This window comes from Myxine glutinosa, chromosome 10 (genome assembly GCF_964187855.1).
Source record: "Myxine glutinosa chromosome 10, kmMyxGlut1.1, whole genome shotgun sequence".
Classification (NCBI taxonomy): Eukaryota; Metazoa; Chordata; class Myxini; order Myxiniformes; family Myxinidae; genus Myxine; species Myxine glutinosa.
In genome coordinates, this window is record NC_136270.1 from 136,734,551 (window position 1) to 136,758,955 (window position 24,405).

General features: G+C 44.0%; 1 protein-coding gene across 1 annotated transcript in view; it reads left to right on the plus strand.

Moving 5' to 3' along the window:
- Positions 1-24,405, plus strand: part of LOC137433730 (ubiquitin carboxyl-terminal hydrolase 37) — a 149,500-nt gene that overhangs the window by 63,557 nt on the left and 61,538 nt on the right. Inside the window, 10 exon segments of the mRNA XM_078786177.1 lie at positions 3,368-3,458; positions 3,561-3,719; positions 3,823-3,954; positions 17,282-17,405; positions 17,583-17,800; positions 19,333-19,447; positions 19,536-19,615; positions 19,773-19,937; positions 20,030-20,092; positions 20,384-20,540. Coding sequence (XP_078642303.1) covers positions 3,368-3,458; positions 3,561-3,719; positions 3,823-3,954; positions 17,282-17,405; positions 17,583-17,800; positions 19,333-19,447; positions 19,536-19,615; positions 19,773-19,937; positions 20,030-20,092; positions 20,384-20,540 — 1,304 coding nt within the window.

Sequence of the window (24,405 nt, forward strand, 5' to 3'; positions counted from 1 at the left end):
GAAGTGTATTGATGGTGTGCACAAAACTTCATGAGTTTCTGTATCATATAAACCAAAGGGTATCGTTGTATCATTTGTGGTTCTAAACGGGCCGGATTTAGGGGAGGACAAATGGAACATTTGTCCAGGGCCTAAACTCCAGAGGGTGCCCACAAGAAAACGCATGATACATTTATTTATTCATTTCATGACTGCTTTATGAAGCTGAGCAGATGTGCTGGTACCACTGTAAGCATGGAGAACAGGCCCATAAATGTATCAGCCTATACTCATACCAGTCCCTCCTGACAGAGCAGGGAAATTCCAATGCCAGCGGCTAGCGGGGACAAGCCTCTTCTCCAATGGCTTGTATCCAATGGCTCCAATTAAAATCCTTCCTCTTCTCCAATGCCTTAATTTCAGATCATCAGTTTGGATTCAGACCAGGTCACTCCGTCTTGGACATGCTGCTTCCACTTTCTCAACAATGGGTGGAGGTCTTCAATGCCAGGCATGACATTAGAACAGTCTCCCTAGACATATGTCGAGCTTTCAATATGATGTGACATCCAACACTGCTCACCAAACTCTCTTCTTATGGTGTCCATGGCAATCTCAAGTCATGGCTCACGGACTTCCTCCCATGTTGAAGTCAGTGTGTGGCTCTAAATGGAATTCTCTCATCTCTTCCTGTCCAGGTTGGAGTTCCTCACGGCAGTATTCTGGGTCCTGTACTTTTTCTTATCTTCATTCATGACCTCTCCGACTCTCTAGACAACCCTCTATTTCTTTGCTGGTGACTCCACTCTTTGCCGCTCCATGTCTCATCCCTCAGAGCGACAGACAACATCCTCTTCACTCTCTGTAGATCTGGATAAAATTACAAACTGGTCAAACAAGTGGAACATGTCTTTCAATCCTGACAAATCTCACACTCTTACTTTGTCTCTCGGAAAAGACCGTCTGGAAATCCCTCCCATATACTTTCTCAACAATCCTCTCGAAAGTTCTGTCACTCCAGCTTATTGGGTCTTACTATCTGCCATGATCTTTCCTGGGAAAACCACATTTCCAAGCTGGCTTCCAAAGCCAGTCGCCAACTGGGCATCCTCCGTCGTGCGAACTCCTTTTTTGGCACTTCTGCGCTCCTCACCACATCCAAAGCTTTCACCTGCAGCTTTATGGAGTACTGCTCTCCCCTCTGGCCTGGTGCTCCTGCCTCACACCTAGCTCAGCTTCATGCTGTGGAAACAAAGGCCTTTAGCCAAGGTGTCATTTATTTGTCCAACCAATAGCCATAGTGTAGGTGTTGTAAGAGGCTTTATCTAGAGTGTGCAGACGCGCTCCGTAAAACGTTTTACAACTTTATGACACTTTACACATTTATGACTGCTTTACAAAGGACTGACTGACTAAAGTTCACTGGACTTGAACTGCGTTCACTGCACCACCTTCTGCGGCATTCATCTTTATTTTCCCGCAGTGTTTGTATCACGTGTCACGTTAGTGACGCTATTTTCAGCAGCGGTTCACGTTTTTACACCTGCGGTATCCATGTCACGTGTCTTGTTCGCGACCCTTATCTTTTCCACCGGTTCGCTTTCTTCACCCGGGGAAATTGATCATCAAGCTACGTGCAGTGACCACATTATAATCATGGACACTGACCATTGACGAATGAAAAAATGAATGATCGTTTTAAGGCCATTTTCCCCGCTAGAGCGGGGGTTGGCCTTGTGGGCCCCATGACAATCATGGTTCCCTGTTTGAGGCAATGTTTTTATGGCCGGATGCCCTTCCTGACGCCAACCCTTGGTCGCCTCTTACGATGCGCAGGGTTACGGTGTACCTATTCTAAACCGGGGTACACACCGGGATCATTCATCCCAGCAAGCTGGTACTCAATTTGCTGACCTCAGAAGGATGACAGGCTGAGTCAACCCCCCTGGTGTTAATTCAGCGATCGACCGGGATTCGAACCCAGGATCCTAGGATCCCAAGCCGGCACCCTAACCGCTAAGCCAACACCAGGCTAACACTGACCATTGACGCACGAGTGGATTATATTATACTGTGGACACGACGCCGGATTGTCCTACTGGTGATGTGCTATTTCTTGCTTCTTGTTGAACTCATGACGGTATTCCCATATGAATGAATGAATGAATGAATGAACGTTTTAAGGCCATTTTTCCCCGCTAGAGTGGGGGTTAGCCTTGCGGGCCCCATGACCTCATGGTTCCCTTTTTGAGGCAATGTTTTTATGGCCGGATGCCTTTCCTGACGCCAACCCTTAGTCGTCTCTTACGATGCGCAGGGATACGGTTTACCTATTCTAAATCAGGGTACACACCGGGATATTCATATTCCGGTACAGGTACACATTTTCCCATATATGAAGCTTAAACAGCTAATGGGACACCGCTCAGACGAGACAAAGTTGTCAACCTTAGAGGTGTGAGTATGAGTCGATATATCTATATTCTATAGGTTTATTGTCCCCTGTCGCACAGCAGAGCGAAAGGGGGACTATGGTTTTCCCCTCCGTCCGTGTGTCCGTCCGTCCGTGTGCGTGCGGCGTGTGTGCGTGCGTGCGTAAGCGAAGGACTGCATTCGAATTTGGTGTGTGGGTGCAACCCACGTCAAAATCCAAGATGGCCGCCGCCATGTATGTCTGATGCCATGTATGTCTGAACCTTGTAACCTGCATATCTTGAAAAATAAGCGAAGTACCAACTTCTAATCTGGTGTGTGGGTGTATCGAGGCATAAGGAAGAACGCTATTGAAAATTGGGTCGCCACGTCAAAATCCAAGATGGCCGCCGCCATGTATGTCTGAACCTTGTGAGCGGAATATCTTGAAAAATAAGCGAAGTACCAACTTCTAATCTGGTGTGTGGGTGTATCGAGGCATAAGGAAGAACGCTATTGAAAATTGGGTCGCCACGTCAAAATCCAAGATGGCCGCCGCCATGTATGTCTGAACCTTGTGAGCGGAATATCTTGAAAAATAAGCGAAGTACCAACTTCTAATCTGGTGTGTGGGTGTATCTAGGCATAAGGAAGAACGCTATTGAAAATTGGGTCGCCACGTCAAAATCCAAGATGGCTGCCTCCATGTATGTCTGAACCTTGTGAGCGAAATATCATATCATAGCATGTTTTCTGCGTGTTCCACTTTGTCAACTCACATCACTTCCCCGACGGGGGACCTAGGCGTAACGCTTGTTACAGCTGTAATCACAGTCGTAGTTGTAAATAGACACGCACACAATGGCCTTTTCTTTTTCGAGGTATCATAGGATCTTTATGATTTACTAATGCGAGAAATGTCGGGTCATAAAACTAGTGTATGTGTGCAAAGTGTAAATAAATCTTGTTTTTACAGTTGCTGGAATGCCCCTGCATAACTCCACTGCCTGTTATTGGAGGGGAACTCCTACCAGAGACTACTCTTTACCAAATCGATTCCTAAACAGGTCAGCTTTTCTCTCTTATTTATTTATTTAATTTTTGCACTCAATACTAAGTTTGTGATGAGCAACCTGTCATTACCTAAATTTTGGGTGAACCCCTTGCAGGTCAAACTCTATGGGCCCTTCGCCGGCAGCGAAGAGATCTTTAGGTTTTCTTACACCACCAACTGCCTCATCTCTGAAACGACAAAGACCATTGTCTTCGGATTATGCCGGATGGAATAAAAGCAAAGTTCTGCTGTCACAGCAGAGCCAGCTACAGGGGTTAGTACAATATATATATTTTGTGATTTTACTTTTTTATGTTTTTTGTCATTCAGTTTTCATTTGTATGTTTATTGTAAGGTGTGTGTGTGTTTGTGCGCAGCTTTTCCAACCTAGGGAACACCTGTTACATGAACGCCATCCTCCAGTCCCTGTTTGCACTTCAACCATTCTCACATGATCTACTGAAGCAAAGAATTCCCTGGAAGAGAGTCCCCCAGAACACGTTATTGAGGTCTCAGCTTTAACGGACTCGGATAGTTTCCAACTCCCTTTATTTTGTTTCCTCCGCCACCATAGGTGGACAGAGGTTATGTTTTTTCACCCCTGTCTGTCTGTCTTTGTTTGTTTGTTTGTTTATTTGTGTGCAGGGTATCTCAAAAGGTTGTGGATGGATTCGGATGAAATTTGGTGGACAGGTTGGGTGTGTGACAGGGATGAAATGATTCGATTTTGGTGAACGGATACTGGAATTTTAAAAGTTATTCTTCACCATTGAAGCCTGTTGTTGGCTTAACCATGAAGGTGGCTGGCTTAAGATGTTATTGTCTTTTTTTTTTTTTTTTTTTTTTGTATACTGAATCGAGGCTCGTGAAAGAGCTAACATTTATTTCACAAACAAATCAACCAGACAAACAAAACATACAAAAAGAGGGAGCGGAAGACAAGATGGGGAGAGAAGGGGAAGCACACAAACACAACATTTGAGAGCAGGGAGATGTGTGGGAGGGAGAGGGCTTGGGGGGAGGAGGCGCGGGAAGGGGGGGGGGGGGGGGGTGGGAGAAGTATAAAACACCAAGGACTTCCAGGACAGAAGTCGGTATTTCAAAAAAGTGGATTTGGGGTGAAATTAGCCGGGGTAGAAAATATCAAGGTTTTGGATGGGGGAAGATAAGAGATGGTGGTGAACAGCTGTTTTAAAGACCTGGAGGGTGGAGTGGGATTGAAGAGAGTGAGGGAGTTTGTTCCAGAGGCAGGAGAAAAGAGGAATGAAGGAGTGAAGGTGAGCAGAGAGTCTTGATTTTGGCAGTTTAACCATAAGAGGGTTGCAGGCAGATCTTGTGCGACCTGTAGGAATATTTGGGGGACAGAGCCCAGAGAGAGCTGGGGGGCAAGGCCAGAGAGGAGTCGGTAGAAGATGGAAAGACCACCAACCTGCCTGCGGTGAGTGAGTGAAAGGCCCTTGGAGTTAGCTTCATCGCGGGAGATTCCAATGATTCTGAACGCTTTGGTTTCAACAGCGTGAAGACGAGCTAGGTGTGAGGCAGGAGCACCAACCCAGAGGGGAGAGCAGTATTCCATTGAGCTGCGGATGAAAGCCTTGTACTGGGTGTCTCAAAATACATGGAACGCATGTCACTGCTAATAATTCTGCCAATATTAATGCTCTTGTTCTTTTTTTTCAGATTTGAAGAGAGGAGACCATAACAACTAATAATTATCAATCAAAATGCCTTGGACAAAGGAGGAAAAAATATTTTGCGTCACTACTTATTTGGAGACGAAATCATTCAAAACGGTGCAAGCAAAATTTCGCAGGAAGTTCAACTTCAACAACTATCCCCAGAAAAACCAAATTTATCGTTGGGCACACAAATTTCAAGCCACTGGATCAGTAAACAACCTCAACAAGAAGGCAGAAACACCCAGTTCTGGCAGGAAGCTGACTGCAAGATCTCCTGACAATGTGAATGCGGTGAGACATTCTGTCGGAAGGACCCAGAAAAAGTCCATCCGAAGACGTAGCCAAGAGCTGGGTCTTTCACGTGCGTCAGTGCAAAGAATCTTGATCAAGGATCTTCAGCTGTACCCATACAAGATCCAGATCAAGCATAATCTCACACCAGCTGACATGGCAAAACGTGTTGTGATGTGCCGGTGGTTCGAGAACAAGATCGAAGAGGATCCTGACTTTCTTGATGATGTTTGGTTCAGCGACGAAGCACACTTCTTGCTCTGTGGGCATGTCAATAGCAAGAACAATGTGTTCTGGGGCACACACGCCCCAGACGAGGTGCTTCAGAGGCCCTCGCACTCTGTGAAATGCACGGCCTGGGTGGCCATCTCAAAAATGGCATAATCGGACCGTTTTTGGTTTGAAGACGCAGACGAGGAGGCAGTTACTGTCACAAAGGAGCGTTACATTGTGGTGCTCAACAAGTTCTGGAGGGGACTTGGGAGACGTCGTGGCGTGAATCGAGATGTGCAATTGTTCCAACAAGATGGGGCAACTCCACATACACATACAGCCAACATCACGATGGAGTGGCTGGACCGCCGATTCCCTGATCGGCTGATCAGCAGGTGCCGCGAACCCGAGTGGTCTCCGCATTCACCCGATCTGAACCCCCCAGATTTTTTTTTTTTTTTTAAATCTCTGGGGGTTCTTGAAGGACCACGTGTATGAGAATCGTCCTCAATCCATTTCTGAACTGAAAGTGGCCATCACCCAGAAGATTCGTGCCATCAGGAAGGAAGAGTGTCAGGGTGATTGACAACTTCGCTCGTCGGCTTCAAGTGTGTCTAAGGCGCAAAGGTGGTCATTTGGAACATGTGCTCTAATAAATGTATCCTTTGAGCAAGAGACCTCAAATCTTCAGTTTTTTAATTGTTATCATATCAGCTTCCAGGAAATGTAATCTTTTTTGGAGTTTCTTGTCTGAATAATAAATTATTATCATGTTAATGGGTTCCATCTATTTTGAGACACCCGTTATGTGGTGAGGAGCTCAGGTGTGCCAAGGAAGGACTTCGCACGACGGAGGATGCCCAGTTGGCGACTGGCTTTGGAGGCCAGATTTGAAATGTGGTTTTCCCAGGAAAGATCATGGCAGATAGTGAGACCCAAAAGCTTGAGTGACAGAACTTCTTGGAGAGGATTATTCAGAAAGTGGATGGGAGGGTTGTCCGGTCGGTCTTTTCGGAGAGACATCGTAAGAGTGTGAGATTTGTCAGGATTGAAAGACATGTTCCACTTGTTTGCCCAGTCTGATTTTGTCCAGGTCTGCAGCAGAGAGTGAGGAAGCTGCAGACTGCCGATCTGAGGGATGAGGGATGGAGCGACAGAGAGTAGAGTCATCAGCAAACGGATAGAGAGGATTTTCAAGAGAGTCAGAGAGATCATTGATGAAGACCAGAAAAAGCACAGGGCCCAGAACACTGCCTTGGGGAACTCCAGCCTGAACAGGAAGAGGAGATGAGAGAAACCCATTCAGGGCCACACGTTGACTACGACTAGAGAGGAAGTCCGCCAGCCATGCGTGGAGATTTCCATGGATACCAAAGAGTAGAGTTTGGTGAGCAGAGCGGGGTGCCAGACCGTATCGAAGGCACGTGATATGTCAAGGGAGACGGCTCTAATTTCCTGTTTGGCATTGAAGACCTCCATCCATTGTTGAGAAAGCAGAAGCAGCATGTCCAGAGTAGAGTGACCATGTCTGAAACCAAATTGATGATCAGAGATCAAGCCATTGGAGAAGAGGAAAGATTTCATATCTGAAGCAATGATGGATTCCATGACTTTGCTGATAATTGGGAGAAGGCTGATTGGTCTGTAGTTGCTAGGATCTGTTTTTGCACCTTTTTTGTGCAAAGCGGTGAAGTTAGCTGATTTTCAAGCAGATGGCAGATGACCTTGAGCAAAAGAGAGGGTGAAGAGAACACAGAGAGGGAGTGAATGAGCAGAAGAACAGGATTTTAGGACCCGTGGGCTGATGCCGTCAGGTCCAGTTGCAGAATCAGAGTCGAGGGTTGACAGAAACTTTTCCACCTTGTCAGGAGGAAAGGACACTGAGTCCAGGAGCAGCTGGGTATGGTGGGTACAGAGAGGGATGGGTTTGGGACACAAGATTTAGAGGCAAACACAGAGTTGAGGCATTCAGCTTTTTCACGTGCGGAGTCAGCCGTGTAGCCGTTTGAGGTGAGGGAGGGGATGGAGGGGGAACAAACACCAGAAACAGATTTGACCAGACGCCACCAGGATTTGGAAGAGGGAGACAGATAAGAGAGTTCGGTCTTGAGAACGGAGAGATATTGTTTCCTGGCTCTCCTGAGGGTGGACACACACTTGTTTCGGGCTTTGTGAAAGGAAATGAGATTTCCTTCCGTTGGATTTGCTTTCCAGGAGACGAAAGCAAGTTGTTTCTGGGCAACAGGCTCACCACAAGATTCCGTGTACCATGGACGGGAGGAAGGGTGTGACAACTGAAGACGAGATGGGATAAATCTGTGCACGAGAGAGAGCAATTTACTTTGGAAGAATTCCCAGGATGAGTTGATGTCAGAGGCAGTAGAGATGGGAGACCAGTCCAGATGATTGATGGCTGCTTGAAGACCGTGCCAGTTGGCCTGAGTGAAATGCCAGACTCGTCGACGCTGAGGAGGCTCTCTGAGAATGGTCAGAGAGATGTCCACTTTAACAAGCACATGATCAGATGAGCCGATTGGAGCAGAAGAAGAGCAGCAGACATTTTCAGGGAAGTTAGTCATAAACAAGTCCAGAAGAGAAGATGCTCCTGAGATCCGGGTCGGGAAATTGACAGATTGTGTCAGTCCCAGTGAGTCGTAGAAATCCTTTGCTGAAGAGCCATGGCTGGTGAGAGAGGTACCCACATCCAGCCAACTGTCATGGTGACAATTGAAATCACCACATATGAGGAAGAGAGAGTTGGGATGGGTAGATAGAAGTTGGTCCATATTATCAGACAGCGAGATGTAGATGGAGTCATCACTGTTTGGTGGACAGTACAACACACATATGAACAAAAGGTGGGAGCGAAGGGGAAGCCGTAAGCCAAAGGTATTCCTGGAGGTGAGGTGGAGAGGGCAGTGCAGGGCGAGTGAGGAAGAGAGTTTTTTTTATCAAGATAGCAACCCCACCTCCAGGACGAGGCTCAGGTCTATCATACCGGAGGAGGGAGTAACCTGGGAGAGATACCAAGGAATCAGAGTCATCATGAAGGAGGAAAGTTTCTGTTAAGCAGATCACGTCTGGTTTGTCAGAAGCAACCTGTATGGAGAGATCAGTCAAGTTTGAGCGAAGGCCCCGGATGTTTGAGGTCCATACCGTTAATGAAGAGGAAGGGGGAGCATCGGATACAGAACAGGGGTGGGGGGGGAGGGGTAGGGTAAGATGTGGAAGAGGAGGAAGAGGTAGTGAGAGCTGTTGAAGGTGTGTCAGAGATTTCAGAATAGCTTAGAGAAAGGGAAGAATGGGGCAGACAAAAGGTTTGATGGTGATTGGGTGAGGCACAGTGAGGTGTTATTTGAGGAGGGGGAAGAGCGAGGCAATAGGTTGGGGGAGATGAAGGTGAAAGTTGGAAGGGGGAAGAAGCGGGGAGGACGCTTTGGGGAGGAGGGGTGAGAGGGGAGTCTAGGAGGGGAGGAGCGAGGGAGAGTCTCGGAGGGGAGGGGTGTGGGGGGACTTTAGGAGGGAAGGGGCAAGTGGGGAGATTTGAAAGGGTTGGATGATGGGGAAGATTTGGAGGGGAGGGGCAAGGTGGTAGATTTGGAGGGGAGGGGTGATGTGGAATTTTTGGAGGGGAGGGGTGATGGGGAAGCTTTGGATGGGAGGGGTGATGGGGAAGTTTTGGAGGGAAAGGGTGATTGGGAAGATTTGGAGGGGAGGGGCAAGGGGGAAGATTTGGAGTGGAGGGGTGATGGGGAAGTTTTGGAGGGGAGGGATGATGGGGAAGTTTTGGAGGGAAGGGGTGATGGGGAAGATTTGGAGGGGAGGGGCAAGGGGGAATATTTGAAAGAGATGGGTGATGGGGAAGATTTGGAGGGGAGGGGCAAGGGGGCAGATTTGGAGGGGAGGGCTGATGGGGAAGTTTTGGAGGGGAGGGGTAATGCGGAAGTTTTGGAGGGGAGGGGTGATGGGGAAGTTTTGGAGGGAAGGGGTGATGGGGAGGATTTGGAGGGGAGGGGTGAGATTGGATTTTGAAAAGTGTATGATTAATGGGAAACGAACATTTATTGCAAAATGAGTTTCTTGAGGCCTTCGAGTCAAAAATATGTTTGAGGACGCTGAAGGAGGCGGGGAGTGCAGGAGAGTTTCGGGAATGTAGAAAAAAGGAACTGTAAGAGATGGAATTTTTTTTTGGAATGAATAGATTTGGTGAGCAAGTCGAAAACATCCTTTTATAGAAGAAGAAGAAAAAGGTGTTATAATATACGACAGAATACAGTTCTTCAGGGGAAAGTTTAAACATTTTTAACAACGTGATCACGTGATCACGAACAACGTGGTCGAAGAACGAATGAACAAATAAGAACAACGAATAAACGAATAAGAGCAGAGAAGAAAATATTTTTTGGGGTCTTAAAAATTTTTTTGAGTTGAGATTTTAAACAAGGAAGTATGGGGTGAAAGACTGGGACAAAAAACAGAGAACGGAAGTAATTGCAGCGCAATCGACGAACCGCTGAGAGAAAAACAAAGCCTCAAGGTCGGACACGGAAGCCTACTAGGCCTCAGAATACGCGACACGAATTAACCGACGATTTTGTATACAGGTATGAAAAATTAACACCGAGAATCTTACTAAAGACACACTATAAGTACACACACGGAAAGATATACAGTTTCGACAAAAACACAATTGTGAAAAAATTACTTAACTTCGAACGCGTGAGCGCATGGACAGCTTCGAAAGAACGCGACCTCCAATCTTGCGCGTGCGCAGGATGATGTCTTGAGTTTGAGCCCCTGGTATGCCGTTGATTAATACCAGGTGGGTTGACTTGGCCTGTCATTCTTGCAACGTCGGCACAATGAGTACCAGCTTACTGGAAAGAATGAGCCGTTCAAGTATCTTGCGTCGGAGTGATGACCCGTCCAGGATTGTGCCTGCTAGCCTAGGAAACTGCTTCGGCAGCCCTATGCATCTGAAGCAGCAAAAGGAGTGGTCATCTTATTCTTCACGGGTGAGAGTTGGGGCCAAAATGATATACAGCATGATATCTCAAAAATGTGGACAGATTCACATGAAATTTGATGGACGGGTTTGATGTGTGAAAAGGACGTATTGATTCAATTTTGGTGAAGATCTGGATCCGGATCCTTTTTTTTGTTTTTTTATTCTTCGTGATTCTTCACCATTGATGGATGGAGCCAAACATGATTTGTAGCACGATATCTCGAAGATGTGGATGAGTTCATTTTTTTTTTTTTTTTTTTTTTTTTTTTTTGTTTTTTTTGTATACAAGGTCGAGGCTCGTGAAAGAGCGAACATTAATCACACAGAAAGACAAACCGACACATAAAACATATAACATAGGGAGCGGTAGACAAGATGGGGAGAGAGGGGGAAGGACACAAACACAACATTTGAGATTTGGTTATAAGAACGAGCCAATTAGATTTTGCTTCATGTTCAAATCCAAATCCAGCCTATCAGTGGGATACAAAATGTAAACCAATCAGCCTGGCGAAGGTATGTGCTCTACCAAGTGCTCATTTATTTATTTATATTATTGTATTTTGGATACATAATTTCACATTTATTTATTGGATCGCATGCCTGCCCATTTATCCCAGGTATTGGCCTTATTTTATAGTTTCACCCGACAAAAGAATGTTCCTTAGAAATCCATATAATTTTTCTTTAGATGTTCTATAGTAACCTGTCTATTGAAATTCTATAGTACTTTAGGACCAAGGTTTCTAGAACTGGCCCATATAAATTTTCTATAGAAATATAATCGATAGTAAAAGTCGATGGTTTCTATAGAATTTCTTTCGAGCATCTGAAGAATTCTACAGAGCACCCATTCTCTGCAAATATATATAGACATTTGAATGGATCTTCTATTGAACATGTACTGCCCCCTCCCTATTTGTAACTGTACACATTTAGACAGCCAGCCAGACTCAATTCAATAATGACATGAGTGTGAGGTAGCAGCCCCCCTCGCTCCAGTGTTTTATTGACGTCATACAGGTAAGAAGTCGATGAATAAGGAGTGAAACTGGAAAATATATAAAATACAGCACAATGTGCTAACAAAGCTCCATACGTTTGTTGCAATGACCGCCTCCAACAGGAAGTGCCAGCAAATACACACACACACACACACACACACACACACACACACACACACACACACACACACACACACACACACACACACACACACACACGAACACACGAACACACACACACACACACCATTACTGACGGGTTCAGAGATATCGCACCTCAAATGAGCATTTTTTTGTTGTTGTTTGAGTGTGTAGTAGTAGAAACGGGAATTCAGTTGTGTAAATATTCAGTGAGCTGATATCGCATTAAGTGGTCTTAAGGGGTCTAAAGTGGCTTAATGGTCTTAAAAGGTCAAAAAGGGTTTAAAGGTCTGACAGGTCAAGGGATTTCAGGGGTATAAAAAGAATCTCAAGGGTCTAAAGTGTTTTAAGGGTCATAAAAGGGTCTATAGTGTATAAATGGTTTTATAAGGGTCTAATGGGTCTTGAAAGAGTCTTGGGGGTCAATGTCTTGGGGCAGCACAGTGTCTTGTCACACTAGAAATGGTCCAAATCCTGGCAAACGCCGGAACCTTCCGAGCTCGTAATTTTGTCGTTTTATTTCTATTTTTACATTAATGGGGATTCGGAGCACATGCGAATAACACAAATTTGAAACTATGAGCAAGTAAACAAACCCATGTTGGTACAAAATTAGTTATTTATTTTTGTTGTAGTTCTTTAAAAAAAATTGTCTTCCGTCCTTTTGCTCTTCAGTGTTGAAGCGAAGCTCAACTATAACTTCAAAAACGGAGAATTACCAAGTAGGATCATTCCAAGATTTTATTTATTTACGAGCAATAATACCCCTCCCCAGTGATGGGAAGAGTTTGATCAATTTATTTTGTTTCATGAACTTTAAATAGATTAATTGTGTTGCACTTGAAACAATCCGGCCTCTTCAATTTGAAAATTGGTTGTCCATTTTGCCAAAAATTGCTATATTGGTCACTTTGGCCTCAATTTGCGGTTTCTGAGGCCGCAACCACGTAGCCCATGTTACTTCCTGCACAAAGTTGTCTCTGTATCCCGACGATTGAGTTTGTAGCTTTATCGATGTGGCCGTGTTTCAGGAACGGACCCACAGAGAGATATTTGCATTTATATACAAAGGCCTGCAAAACTATTCACCACTCTCCAAAGTTTTCACATGTTGATACCACCTGAGCTTATTTCATGAAGCTTTCAAATCAAACTTGATATCGAGTCTTCACAAACTCCTCCAAAGTGTTAATGCTAGAAAATACAGATAAAATATGAATAAATTAGATTAACAGAGAAAATCAGATGATTCTCAGTTTCATGCGTATTCAAAGCATTTGCCCAATTAACCGTAAATCACTACAGGAGCAAATTATAAAATAAGTGCAATATGTTTCACCTGTATGTAATTAGTGGTTTAATTAATCTCCCTTGCATATCTAAGGAGTTTTAAGGTGGAACTCGCTTGGTCAAGCAACAAGGTAAACATGAAGACCAAGGAGCTTTCCAAAGAAGTCAGACATAAAGTGGTGAAGAAGCACCGTTCAGGAGAAGATTATGAGAACATTTCAAAGTCACTCATACCTTTGAATATGGTGAAATCCATCATTAAGAAGAGGAAGACGTATCGTACCACCCAGACTCGACCCAGATCAGGTCGCCTGTCCAAACGCAACATCCGGGAAAGCAGGAAACTGGTTCGGAATGTCACTATAAATCCAACAATGACGTTGGAAGATCTTCAAGGCTCTATATTTGAGATGGGGGTCAGAGTTCATCAGGGAACACTATCCCATTCCCTTCACAAAGCTGGCTTCTAAGGCCAGGTGGCAAGAAAGAAGCCATTACTGAAAAAGACGCATCTGAAAGCTCGTATGGAGTTTGTGAAAAAGCATCTTAATGATACCTCAGAAATGTGGAGAAACCTTTTGTGGTCAGACGAGACAAAAATTGAACATTTTGGTCTAAATTCAAAGCGCTATGTCTGGTGCAAGCCTAAACTTCACATCACCCAGTCAACACCACCCCTACTGTCAAGCGTGGTGGTGGCAGCATCATGTTATGGGGCTACCTTTCATCAGCAGGAACTGGCAAGCTTGTCAGGATAGTAGGGACAATGGACGGTGCAAGGCACAGGAGCATCCTTGATGAAACCTGCTTGAATCAGCAATAAATCTGAAACTAGGTCGGAGATTCACATTTCAGTCAAACAATGATCTGAAGCACAAAGCTAACGCCACACTGGATTGGCTGAATAAGAAGAAAATAAATGTTCTTGTTGGCCTAGTCAAAGTCCTGACTTGAACCCAATTGAACTTTTATGGCGAAACTTGAAGATTGTAGTCGTTGGATGATCCCTGTCAAACTTGGCAGAACAAGCAATTTTCACGTGAATAATGGGGAAAGATTTCACAATCTCACTGTGCAAAGCTGTTAGAGACCTACCGACCCAAAAAGACTCATCACGGTCATTGCTATAAAAGGTGCTTCCACCAAGTACTGACCCAAGGGGTTGAATACTTTTGCAGGAAAGATGCGACTGCCAGTCGTCTGTCTTTGTGGACAGACATTTCCAGGAAGTTTGCAGATTTGCAGTTAGCATTTAACGGTGTATTCTTCTTTTTGTTTTGTTTGATTGTTTAATTTGTCATTTGTTTTATTTTTATTTTTGTTTTATTTTATTCAGAAACCGATGTGAAGTGGAAAATTGAATTGTGACGAATGTAATCATTCTGTTTTTGAAAGTTCACTTTTGTTTTTAATTTTTGAGCTTTGCAGTTCTGGAGTGTTTGTGTTTTATTTAGTGCATACAGTTTCCTACCTGTGCATACAGTGCATCAGGGGTCGGTACTAAGTCCACTACTATTTGTAGCTGTGATGGAGGTGCTGGCTCAGAACGTAAAGGAGGGTTTACCGTGGGAGTTGTTGTATGCAGATGATCTGGTGTTGATTGCGGAAAGTATGGATGGACTGAAGGAAAAGATGAACAAGTGGAAGGAATGTATGGAGACAAAAGGTCTGAAGGTGAATATCGGAAAGACGAAGGTGATGACAAGTGGTAAAGCATGTGGTGAGGTGGAAAGAACTGGGAAGTGGCCCTGTGCTGTGTGTAGGAAGGGTGTCGGAGTGAACTCCATTCAATGTACAATGTGCGCTGAGTGGGTTCATCAAAAATGTAGTGGTCTGAGAGGGTCATTAACCAGTGTGGCAGCTACATTCAAATGTAAGGTGTGCACAGAGGGAGCTGCAGATGGAGGAAATGTTGAGTTGGATCTTGGAGACGGCGTGAAACTGGAAGGTGTGAAAACATTTTGCTACCTCGGAGACATGCTGAATGGAGAAGGTGGATCAGACTCGGCAACAGTTGCTTGAGTGAGATGTGCATGGAAGAAGTTTCGGGAACTGAGTGGCGTGCTGATGAGGAGGGGAGTGTCGTTGAAGCTGAAGGGAAAGGTGTATGCTGCATGTGTGAGAAGTGTTATGATTTATGGGAGCGAGACATGGGTAATGAACGTAGAGCAGCAACGAAGGTTGGAAAGGGTGGAAATGCGAATGGTTCGGTGGATGTGTGGAGTATCGTTGAGAGAGAGGAAGACAAATGATGAATTGCGAAAGATGATGGGAATAGAGCCTGTGATTGATGCTGTGAAGAGGAACAGGTTGAGATGTTTGGTCATGTGTTGAGGAAGGATGAAAGTGACTGGTTGAGAAGAGTGATGGAAATGAATGTAGAAGGAAGCAGAGGACGGGGAAGACCGAGAAAGACTTGGCTAAAGATGGTGGAAGAAGAAATGCGGGCAAGGGGGTTAACAAGGAGAGATGCAGAAAATAGGGCAAAATGGAGAAGATTGTCATGGGGACCGCAAGGCTAACCCCCGCTCTCGCATGGAAAATGGCCTTTAAAATGCATGTTGATGTTGTTGTATACAGTTTCCTACCTGAGGTATTTGTTTTATATGGTGTTTGTTAAACCGAGTTTGGTAGCAGAAATTGTCAATTAAAATATTTATTTATTTGGCATTGAAAACCTGGCTTGTGAACAAACCTTCGAGTTTCTTCTTGTACTAACAAGTACCAATTGTCACTTCGCTGATGGTAATACTAAGGAGGGAGAGAGAAATATGGAGAAGAGAAGGGTGTAGGGAGAGGGAGGGCAGGGGGATGTGGAGGGGGTATGTGTAACCTGGAGTGGGGGAGCGAGAAGGGGGGATACGGATGCGAGAGTAAGGATGGCGTGGGGAATAGGAGGAGGAATGAGGTTGAGCGAGGAAGGGGGGGGGGGGGGGGAAAATGAATGAATGAATGATCGTTTTAAGGCCATTTTCCCCACTAGAGCAGGGGTTAGCCTTGCGGGCCCCATGACAATCATGGTTCCCTGTTTGAGGCAATGTTTTTATGGCCGGATGCCCTTCCTGACGCCAACCCTTGGTCACGCTCTTACGATGCGCAGGGATACTGTGTACCTATTCTAACCCGGGGTACACACGGGGGTCATTCATCCCAGCAAGCTGGTACTCAATTTTCCGACCTCGGAAGGATGACAGGCTGAGTTAACCCCCCTGGCGTTAATTCAGCGATCGACCGGGATTCGAACCCAGGATCCTCGGATCCCAAGCCGGCACCCTAACCGCTAAGCACCACCAGGCTCAATTCAGACCTGAACCAAAATCGAATCAGCTTGTTCTTGTCATCTAACCAACTTTGTCCACCAAGTTTTTGAATAATCATGTTATTTGTCGTTTTTGGCCCTATCACTCAATGGTGAAGAATCGCTTGAATTAAATAATTCTCCGACCCTGATCCGGATCCAGAACTTCACCAAAATCGAATCATTTCATCCTTGTCACATACCCAACCTCTCCACCAAGTTTCGTTCGATCCGTCCACAACTTTTTGAGACATCTGATATGTATCGTTTTTGGCCCTGTCCCCCAATGGTGAAGAATCGCATAAAAAATTTAGTTGCCGGACAGGCTGAGGACACGTGATTGGCCAGGGCGGAGTAAGAAGCTACCCGCTGATTGTGAAAATAGTGAAAGTAAGAACAGGCTATTCTCTTTCACTGATGTTACGACGTCACGTATGACACGAATTCTCTAAAAAAGGTGTGATGTGGGAAAATGAAACAAAGAATACCAAAAACACCAATGAGAGTCAGATGTGACCCGACAGGGCCACAGAAATGGCAGGACACCTACGAAATAGTCTGCAGTGCTGAATGTTTAAATTTTGGATTGACCTGATTAGCGTTTCCACAATCCCACCTGACTTTGGGGGAAGTACCATCACTTCCTGGGACAATGTGGGTACGATGGCGCCAACTTTGATGAGATGATGACTTTGATGGGGAGATGTTATGTATATCAGGATTGAGTTGAGCGTTAGCTTTTCTAATAGGGACGACTCGATGCGTTTCACAGCCAATTGGTTGTTGTGATCTCTGTTCAATAAATGATGCTGCACTTTTGTTTGTCCAGAATCTCACATTGTACAAAGAAAAAAATCAGTGTTGTTTTTGCTTTGTGTGTGTTATGATCCTTTTGTGTGTTGTGTTTTCCAGGCGCATTACACAACTTCTGAGTAAGAAGGATACCTGCCCTTTGGAAATAAAAAGGGATCTTTTGAAACGGGTCAAAATAGCAATCTCCTCATCGGCTGAACGCTTCTCTGGGTTCACCCAAAATGTAAGCTCTTTCATGTCCATTCGGCGTTCCTCTGCCCTGGCAGCAGCTGTGAAATTGAGTCAACTACCTGTGATCCCTAAGAGAGTAACTTGAGAAGGTCTTGCTGTTTGTATTGTTGTTCTTGACTTGATTCCTCCTATGGTGTCGGAACTATTGCTCGTCTCTCTTTGTGGACAGGATGCTCATGAGTTCCTCAGCCAGTGCTTGGACCAATTGAAGGAGGACATGGAGAAGCTGAACAAGAATTGGAGGTTTGGTCCTCCGATCGATGCGACCAGGGAAGAGGGCTCTCCATGCTGCCTCGAGCAAGAGGATCCCAACAAAGCAGGGGTTTTCACCTGTCCAATTGCCTCGAACATGGAATTTGAAGTGCTTCACACAATCACATGTCGAATGTGAGGGTAATCCCTTGCATTAACTTTTACACTAAAGCAGTGGTTCCCAAACCTTTTTGTCCACCACCCAAAGTTTGAAATCACATTTGCCTCGCGACCCAAATGGTACCTAAAAAACCGGGATTTTGCGGGTGAGTCTTCATGTTCGGATAGTGAACCCTGGGTTGGGGAACATCGGCACGAAAGGGACTATGAAATAGATTTTTGAAATACAAAGTCGACCTTAAATACAAAGGCAGGCCATGGCACGTCTTTGTGGATAAAATACTTTTACAATAACTACACGAGTTCCTCTTGACTTTTTTTTTTTTTTAAACTTGCGAAAAACGAAGATTTTTTCAAGTACTGTATATTGTTTGGGCTTGTGCGTTATTTCTTGGCAAAAAAAGTTTTTTGACAAGTATGTTGTTCACTCCGGTTTGTGTGTTTCTGTCCGCTCACTTGTACTTGCCTACCTGTCACAATTTTAAACCAATCTTCACGAAACTTCACCAAACGGTAGAGTTCGTGGTCTGACAAAATCCTATATATTTCTGAGCTCAAAAGGTCAACATGGGCCGAAGGTCAACAACGATTTCAAATTTCTAAATCCTCAATTTTCCTCCGATTCACTTGAAATTTGAATGGGATTTGCATATCTGCGAACTGAATTCAACCACCAACTATTTTTGAGGTCAACATAGGCCAAATTTCTAAAATTGTCGATTTTCATCAGATTAACTTAAACTTTGAAGACTATTTGCATATCAGGTCACTGAATTCAACCACTGATTATTTTTGGGGTCAAAAGGATGCTCTACCGAGTGCCATTCTACTTTGTTCTGTTTTGCCAAGATGTCACTCTATGAATGATTTTTCATTCTGTCTGTTTGTCTGTCTGTATGTCAGTTGCCTACAGGTCACAATTTTCAACCAAACTTCACCAAATAGTAGAGTTGGTCATAAGCAAGAAGCTTATTGTTTTTGCGGTTGAAAGGTCAATAGGTCAACAAAGGCCAAATGTCACCAACTTTGTCAAATTCCTAAAATCCTCGATTTTCATCCGATTGACTTGAAATTCTAAGAGGATTTGCATATCTGGTCTGAATTCAAATACCAAGTATTTTTGAGGTCAACAGAGGCCAACAACTTATTTTAGGGATTTCACAAGTATTGTGCTAAGCGCGACATATTTCTTGTTTTGTTTGTTTTTTACCTCCACCACTGAAGGTGGATGGTCTGTTTGTTTGTGTGCTTTCACCTATGTCTGTATGTGAGCAGGACATCTCTAAAAATTATGGATAGATTCGGACTAAATTTGGTGGATGGTTGTTGGGTGTGTTACAAGGACGAATTGATTAGATTTTGGTGAAACTCTGGACACTATAATTTTAAAAGTCATTCTTCACCATTGAGAAATATGTCCAAAAATGATTACGGCCATCAGTGGGATACAGAATATGAACTGGTCAACCTGGCAGGGGTATGCACTCTACCGGGTGTCGTTTAATTTATGTTTTGATGCATCCCTTGCTATTGTGTTGTGCTGCCAGGTGTGGACAAGTGGTTTTGAAGCAAGAGCAGTTCAACGATCTCTCTATTGAGCTCCCGCGGAAAAATCCAGATGCTTCGCGATCAATCCAGGACTCTTTGGACCTCTTTTTTAGGGTAAGGTTTTGTGTTTGGAGTTTTTATTTTCACACTGTGAGGCCGAAGTTCACAGTTTAGCATGCTGAAACACCATTGTCTGTGGCAGGTTGAGCAGATCGAGTACACCTGCGAAAAGTGTGAATGCCGAACGGCCACGGTCATTCACAAGTTTTTCAGACTCCCGAGGTGCGTGCTCTTAGTGTAAAAGCTCATGTATCCTAACTTTGAGTTGAATATGCCTTTTGGGGTCCCTTGGGTAGAAATGATAATACAAGTGAAAAACTGCCAAGTATTTTAGTCTTCACCCGACCCCTACTTACCCCACAACCTGTCCCATTCTCAGAATATTGATCTTACACCTGAAGCGCTACAGCTTTGATGTGAACTTGGCTCTCAATAACAAGGTTGGGCAGCAGATCATAATTCCAAAGTTCCTGACGCTGCAGGCTCATTGCGTGGACGGCACACGTTCCCCTCCAGCTGCCATCCCCACTTTAATTTCATCAGGGTACGCTCGTATTGAACATTAGTAGTTTTCAGTGTCTAAGTACAAACTCTGCTTTACAGACATTGTTTTGGTTTCTCGCTCTTGTGTTGCAGCGTTACAAAGCCTTTGCAGAGCTCTCAAGCCATTAATGGATCTTCGGGAACCCCAGGTCAAAGGTGAACTTGTGCTTTTGAAGGACACGGTGTTAACCGTGCCAAATGGTTTGGGGTGTGTGTTTTGTGTGTTTTGTGTGTTTTGTGTGTTTTGTGTGTTGTGTTGTGTTTTGTGTGTTGTGTTGTGTTGTGTTGTTGTGTGTTGTTGTTGTTGTTGTGTGTTGTTGTGTGTTGTTGTGTGCTGCTGTTGTTGTGTGCTGTTGTTGTTGTTGTTGTGTGCTGTTGTTGTTGTTGTGTGTTGTGTTTTTTTTTGTGTTTTGTGTTTTTTACACTCGTGATAATTCCATGGCACAGGCGTTTCTCATTCAAGCCACGAGTGATTCCTGTTCCCTTCTCGTCCACGGAGTCTGACACGGAAGATGAGCAGATGAAACATGCTATGAACCTGAGCAAACAGAGCCACGAACGTGAACATAATGAGCAGCAGCGCGAGGAGCAGGCTGTGCTTAAGGTGCGTGTGCGTTTGTGCCTGCGGCCGTGTCGTAACTTTACTTTTTATCATTTGAGCTTTTGTCATAATATTTTCAACAAACCTTCAATATGAGCAAACTAACGGGTACCCGACGTAGCCTGGTGCTGTTCCAATCCTGTTGACATTTTGAAGAAATCAATTTTTTTTTTCTGTTTGTTTTTGTATGGGGCTAAGACACTTCCCTATGTGCACTAATGAATGGAGTCGAGGATCACTTGATATTACCTTTCACATAGTTACAAAGGCTTAGTAGTCTGCCTACTTAGCGACATAGTGGTACACACTGGACAAAAACATCAAACTTTCAGGGTTGAACGTATTTACAAATATTTTTTCAACGGATCCAAGAAACAACATTATTTTCCGAAATGTACCACATTTTCAAAATGGCTGCCAGAACCCAATGTATGGCATCAAATGGTACAGTTTAAGTACTTTCCATTAACATTGATACAAAGGAGTTAATACAAAATATACTTTTAATTGTTCTGCATACCCATGCTTGATAAATCAAAGTAGATATGTTTAAAAAAAAAAAATACCAGATATATCATACATCCAAGATATAAACACTGGATGTTTGGTATTTTTGGGCCTGCAACTAGCATTCGTATCACTAAGGAAATCCATAAAGAAACAAAATGGCTATTTGTGAAATTTGTTTCACAAATAGAAAGGCTAATGACTTTACTGCTTGTTTTTTCAGGTAATGGTTTGGAATACATGTGCTTTATACAAAAAAGATAATGGAAACCAGTTTTTTTCTGTTTTTTAAATTTTATACAGAGTCGAGGATCGTGTAAGAGCTAACACATTACACATGAGAACAGGCACAGATACGACTCATACAAAAGGCAAAATGCTCTTTCTGTATACAAGAATTTCCTAGACAACACTTGCCAACTTGAAAAACTGGATGCTTCACCTCTACAACTTCAATTTGACATTGAACCTTCACCGTAGCTGCTTATTTTAAAGTAACGAGAGGGCCCAAAAAAGGAAAACACCGGATCATACTCGTACCAATGAAGATCAGAGGTGATCGTAGAGAATATCAACACCGTCGGCTGTTAAGACTTGCGTGTATTTTTTGTGATGCTGAATGGGAGAAACTGGTAAATTACTCAACTATATGTGCAGAGAAGTCCTTGAGACCCATTGCTTCATCGATGGACGATACGACCATGCTTGCAAAAATGTTGGCAGGTGATTTAGTTTCCATTGAAGTGAAGTACCATTTTGATTGTGTACGTAGCTACAGAAACAAGTATTGAGCCCTTGTTGATGCCACAGTCAGCTGATGATGGGGAGTGCGACATGGCAAAAGCAAGAATATATTATGTAGAGTTGAAAACATTATGGAGGACGGTTCGTACAGTTTTCAGCGAGCTCATATCCATGAAATGCATGTCAAAAGGCTGAAAGAGATTGGGTATGATGCATTTTGATCAACAAAACTCACTTGAAAGATTGCATTTTGAAACACCTTAGCAGTTTAGGATTACAAAAATAAAGCATCCAGGCAAACTTTCGACATTAATATTTCCAGATGGGATCAAATAATTGCTGGTCGATAGAAAATGCTGAGGAGCTATGAAGATGAAGCATTTTTATTTGCTAAAGCTGCTCACATTCGCCATGATTATATTCTTTCAGAGCAGTTTACAAAACCCTTTTCTGGCAAGTACACTCAACATTGTGAGCACAAACTTTCCCCGTTTGACGAAGATAACTTCCATGATTTTTGTGCCAAATCTGAACAGTCAATGGCAACCATCACAAGTTTCCTTGACCATAGGTCAGCTGTTGTTTTACAATTGCAGGAAGCACGAGGAAAAGACGAGTAAGGGGTCAGATGGCATTGCCAAATTCACGACATATACACTGGACAGTGAACCTCCTCTTGCTACCGACTCAAAGTGCACACACAAACAAGAAGCCAATCACTGGTGAATTGTTTGGCAGAACTTGGCATAAGCATTTCCTACAGCTGTGTTCTTAAGATAGAGGCTGCACTGGCTAATTTCATATGCAGAAATTTTCTGTAGATGGACTAACTCGAAAGGCTAACCCTCGCTCTAGCAGGGAAAAATGGCCTAAAAATGCCTGTTGTTGTGTGTTGGACTGATGTGCCCTCGAGTACTTCAAAAGCAACTTGACAAAATTGGGGTATTAGACAACATTTATCACAATCCATCCTCAACAACTGCCAAAGACTCCTTCCATGGCACAACAACTGCCAAAGACTCCTTCCATAACACAACAACTGCCAAAGACTCCTTCCATGGCACAACAACTGCCAAAGACTCCTTCCACGGCACAACAACTGCCAAAGACTCCTTCCACGGCACAACAACTGCCAAAGACTCCTTCCACGGCACAACAACTGCCAAAGACTCCTTCCACGGCACAACAACTGCCAAAGACTCCTTCCATGACACAACAACTGCCAAAGACTCCTTCCATGGCACAACAACTGCCAAAGACTCCTTCCATGGCACAACTGCCAAAAGTCTCCTTCCATGGCACAACAACTGCCAAAGTCTCCTTCCATGGCACAACAACTGCCAAAGACTCCTTCCATGGCACAACAACTGCCAAAGACTCCTTCCATGGCACAACTGCCAAAGACTCCTTCCATGGCACAACAACTGCCAAAGACTTCTTCCATGGCACAACAACTGCCAAAGACTCCTTTCATGGCACAACAACTGCCAAAGACTCCTTCCACGGCACAACAACTGCCAAAGACTCCTTCCACGGCACAACAACTGCCAAAGACTCCTTCCACGGCACAACAACTGCCAAAGACTCCTTCCATGACACAACAACTGCCAAAGACTCCTTCCATGGCACAACAACTGCCAAAGACTCCTTCCATGGCACAACTCGCGGTCTCGCGAGATCTCGGAGACGGTGGGAGGGATTTTCGAAGCTCCACACGGTCTCCACGTTTTTCGAAGTTAGGTCTGTTCACAATTGTATTTTGTCGAAACTGTATTTATCTTTCGGTGTGTGAAGTTATTGTGTGCAACTTTGGTTGTTTCTCGGTGTTTATCTTTCATAAATTGATCGTCTGTTTGCCGTGTCGCGAGCAAGGCCTTTGCCGCGTCGTGAACGATTTGAAATCGAAGTTAAGTGATTGTTCCCATTTGTATTTTCGTTAAAACTGTATTTATTTATGGTGTTGTACGTATATTGTGTCCCGACGAAGATTTTTCGGTGCAAATCTTTCATACCTGTATTGAAAATCGTGTTAATTCGTGTCGTGTCTTGAGGCCTTGTACAGTGTGCACTGTACAACCTTGAGGCTTTGTTTTTCTCTCAGCGGTCCGTCGTTTGTGATCCAATAACTTTCGTTCTCTGTATTCCCAGTATTTTCACCCATAGCCTACTTCCTTGTGTAAATCTCAACTCAAAAAAAAAAAAAAAGTTTTCCTTCTCTGTTCTCATTCGTTTATTCATTCTTATTCGTTCGTTCGTTCTTCGACCACGTGTTTCTCCCCCATTTCCCCAGATAGTTTTCACTCATTAACCTTCAATGTTTACACTTTCCCCTCAAGTTATGTATTCCGTCATATTTTATAACACCTTTTTCTTCTTCTTCTTTAAAAGGCTGCTTTCGACTTGCTCACCAAATCAATTCATCCCAAAAAAAATATCCATCTCCTATAGTGCCTTTTTTCTACATTCCCTAAACTCTCCTGCACTCCATCCTCCATCCAGCGTCCTTAAACGTATTTTTAACTCGAAGGTCACAAGAAACTCATTTTGCAATAAATGTTCGTTTCCCATAAATCGTACACTTTCAAAAATCCAATCTCACCCCTCCCCTCCAAATCTT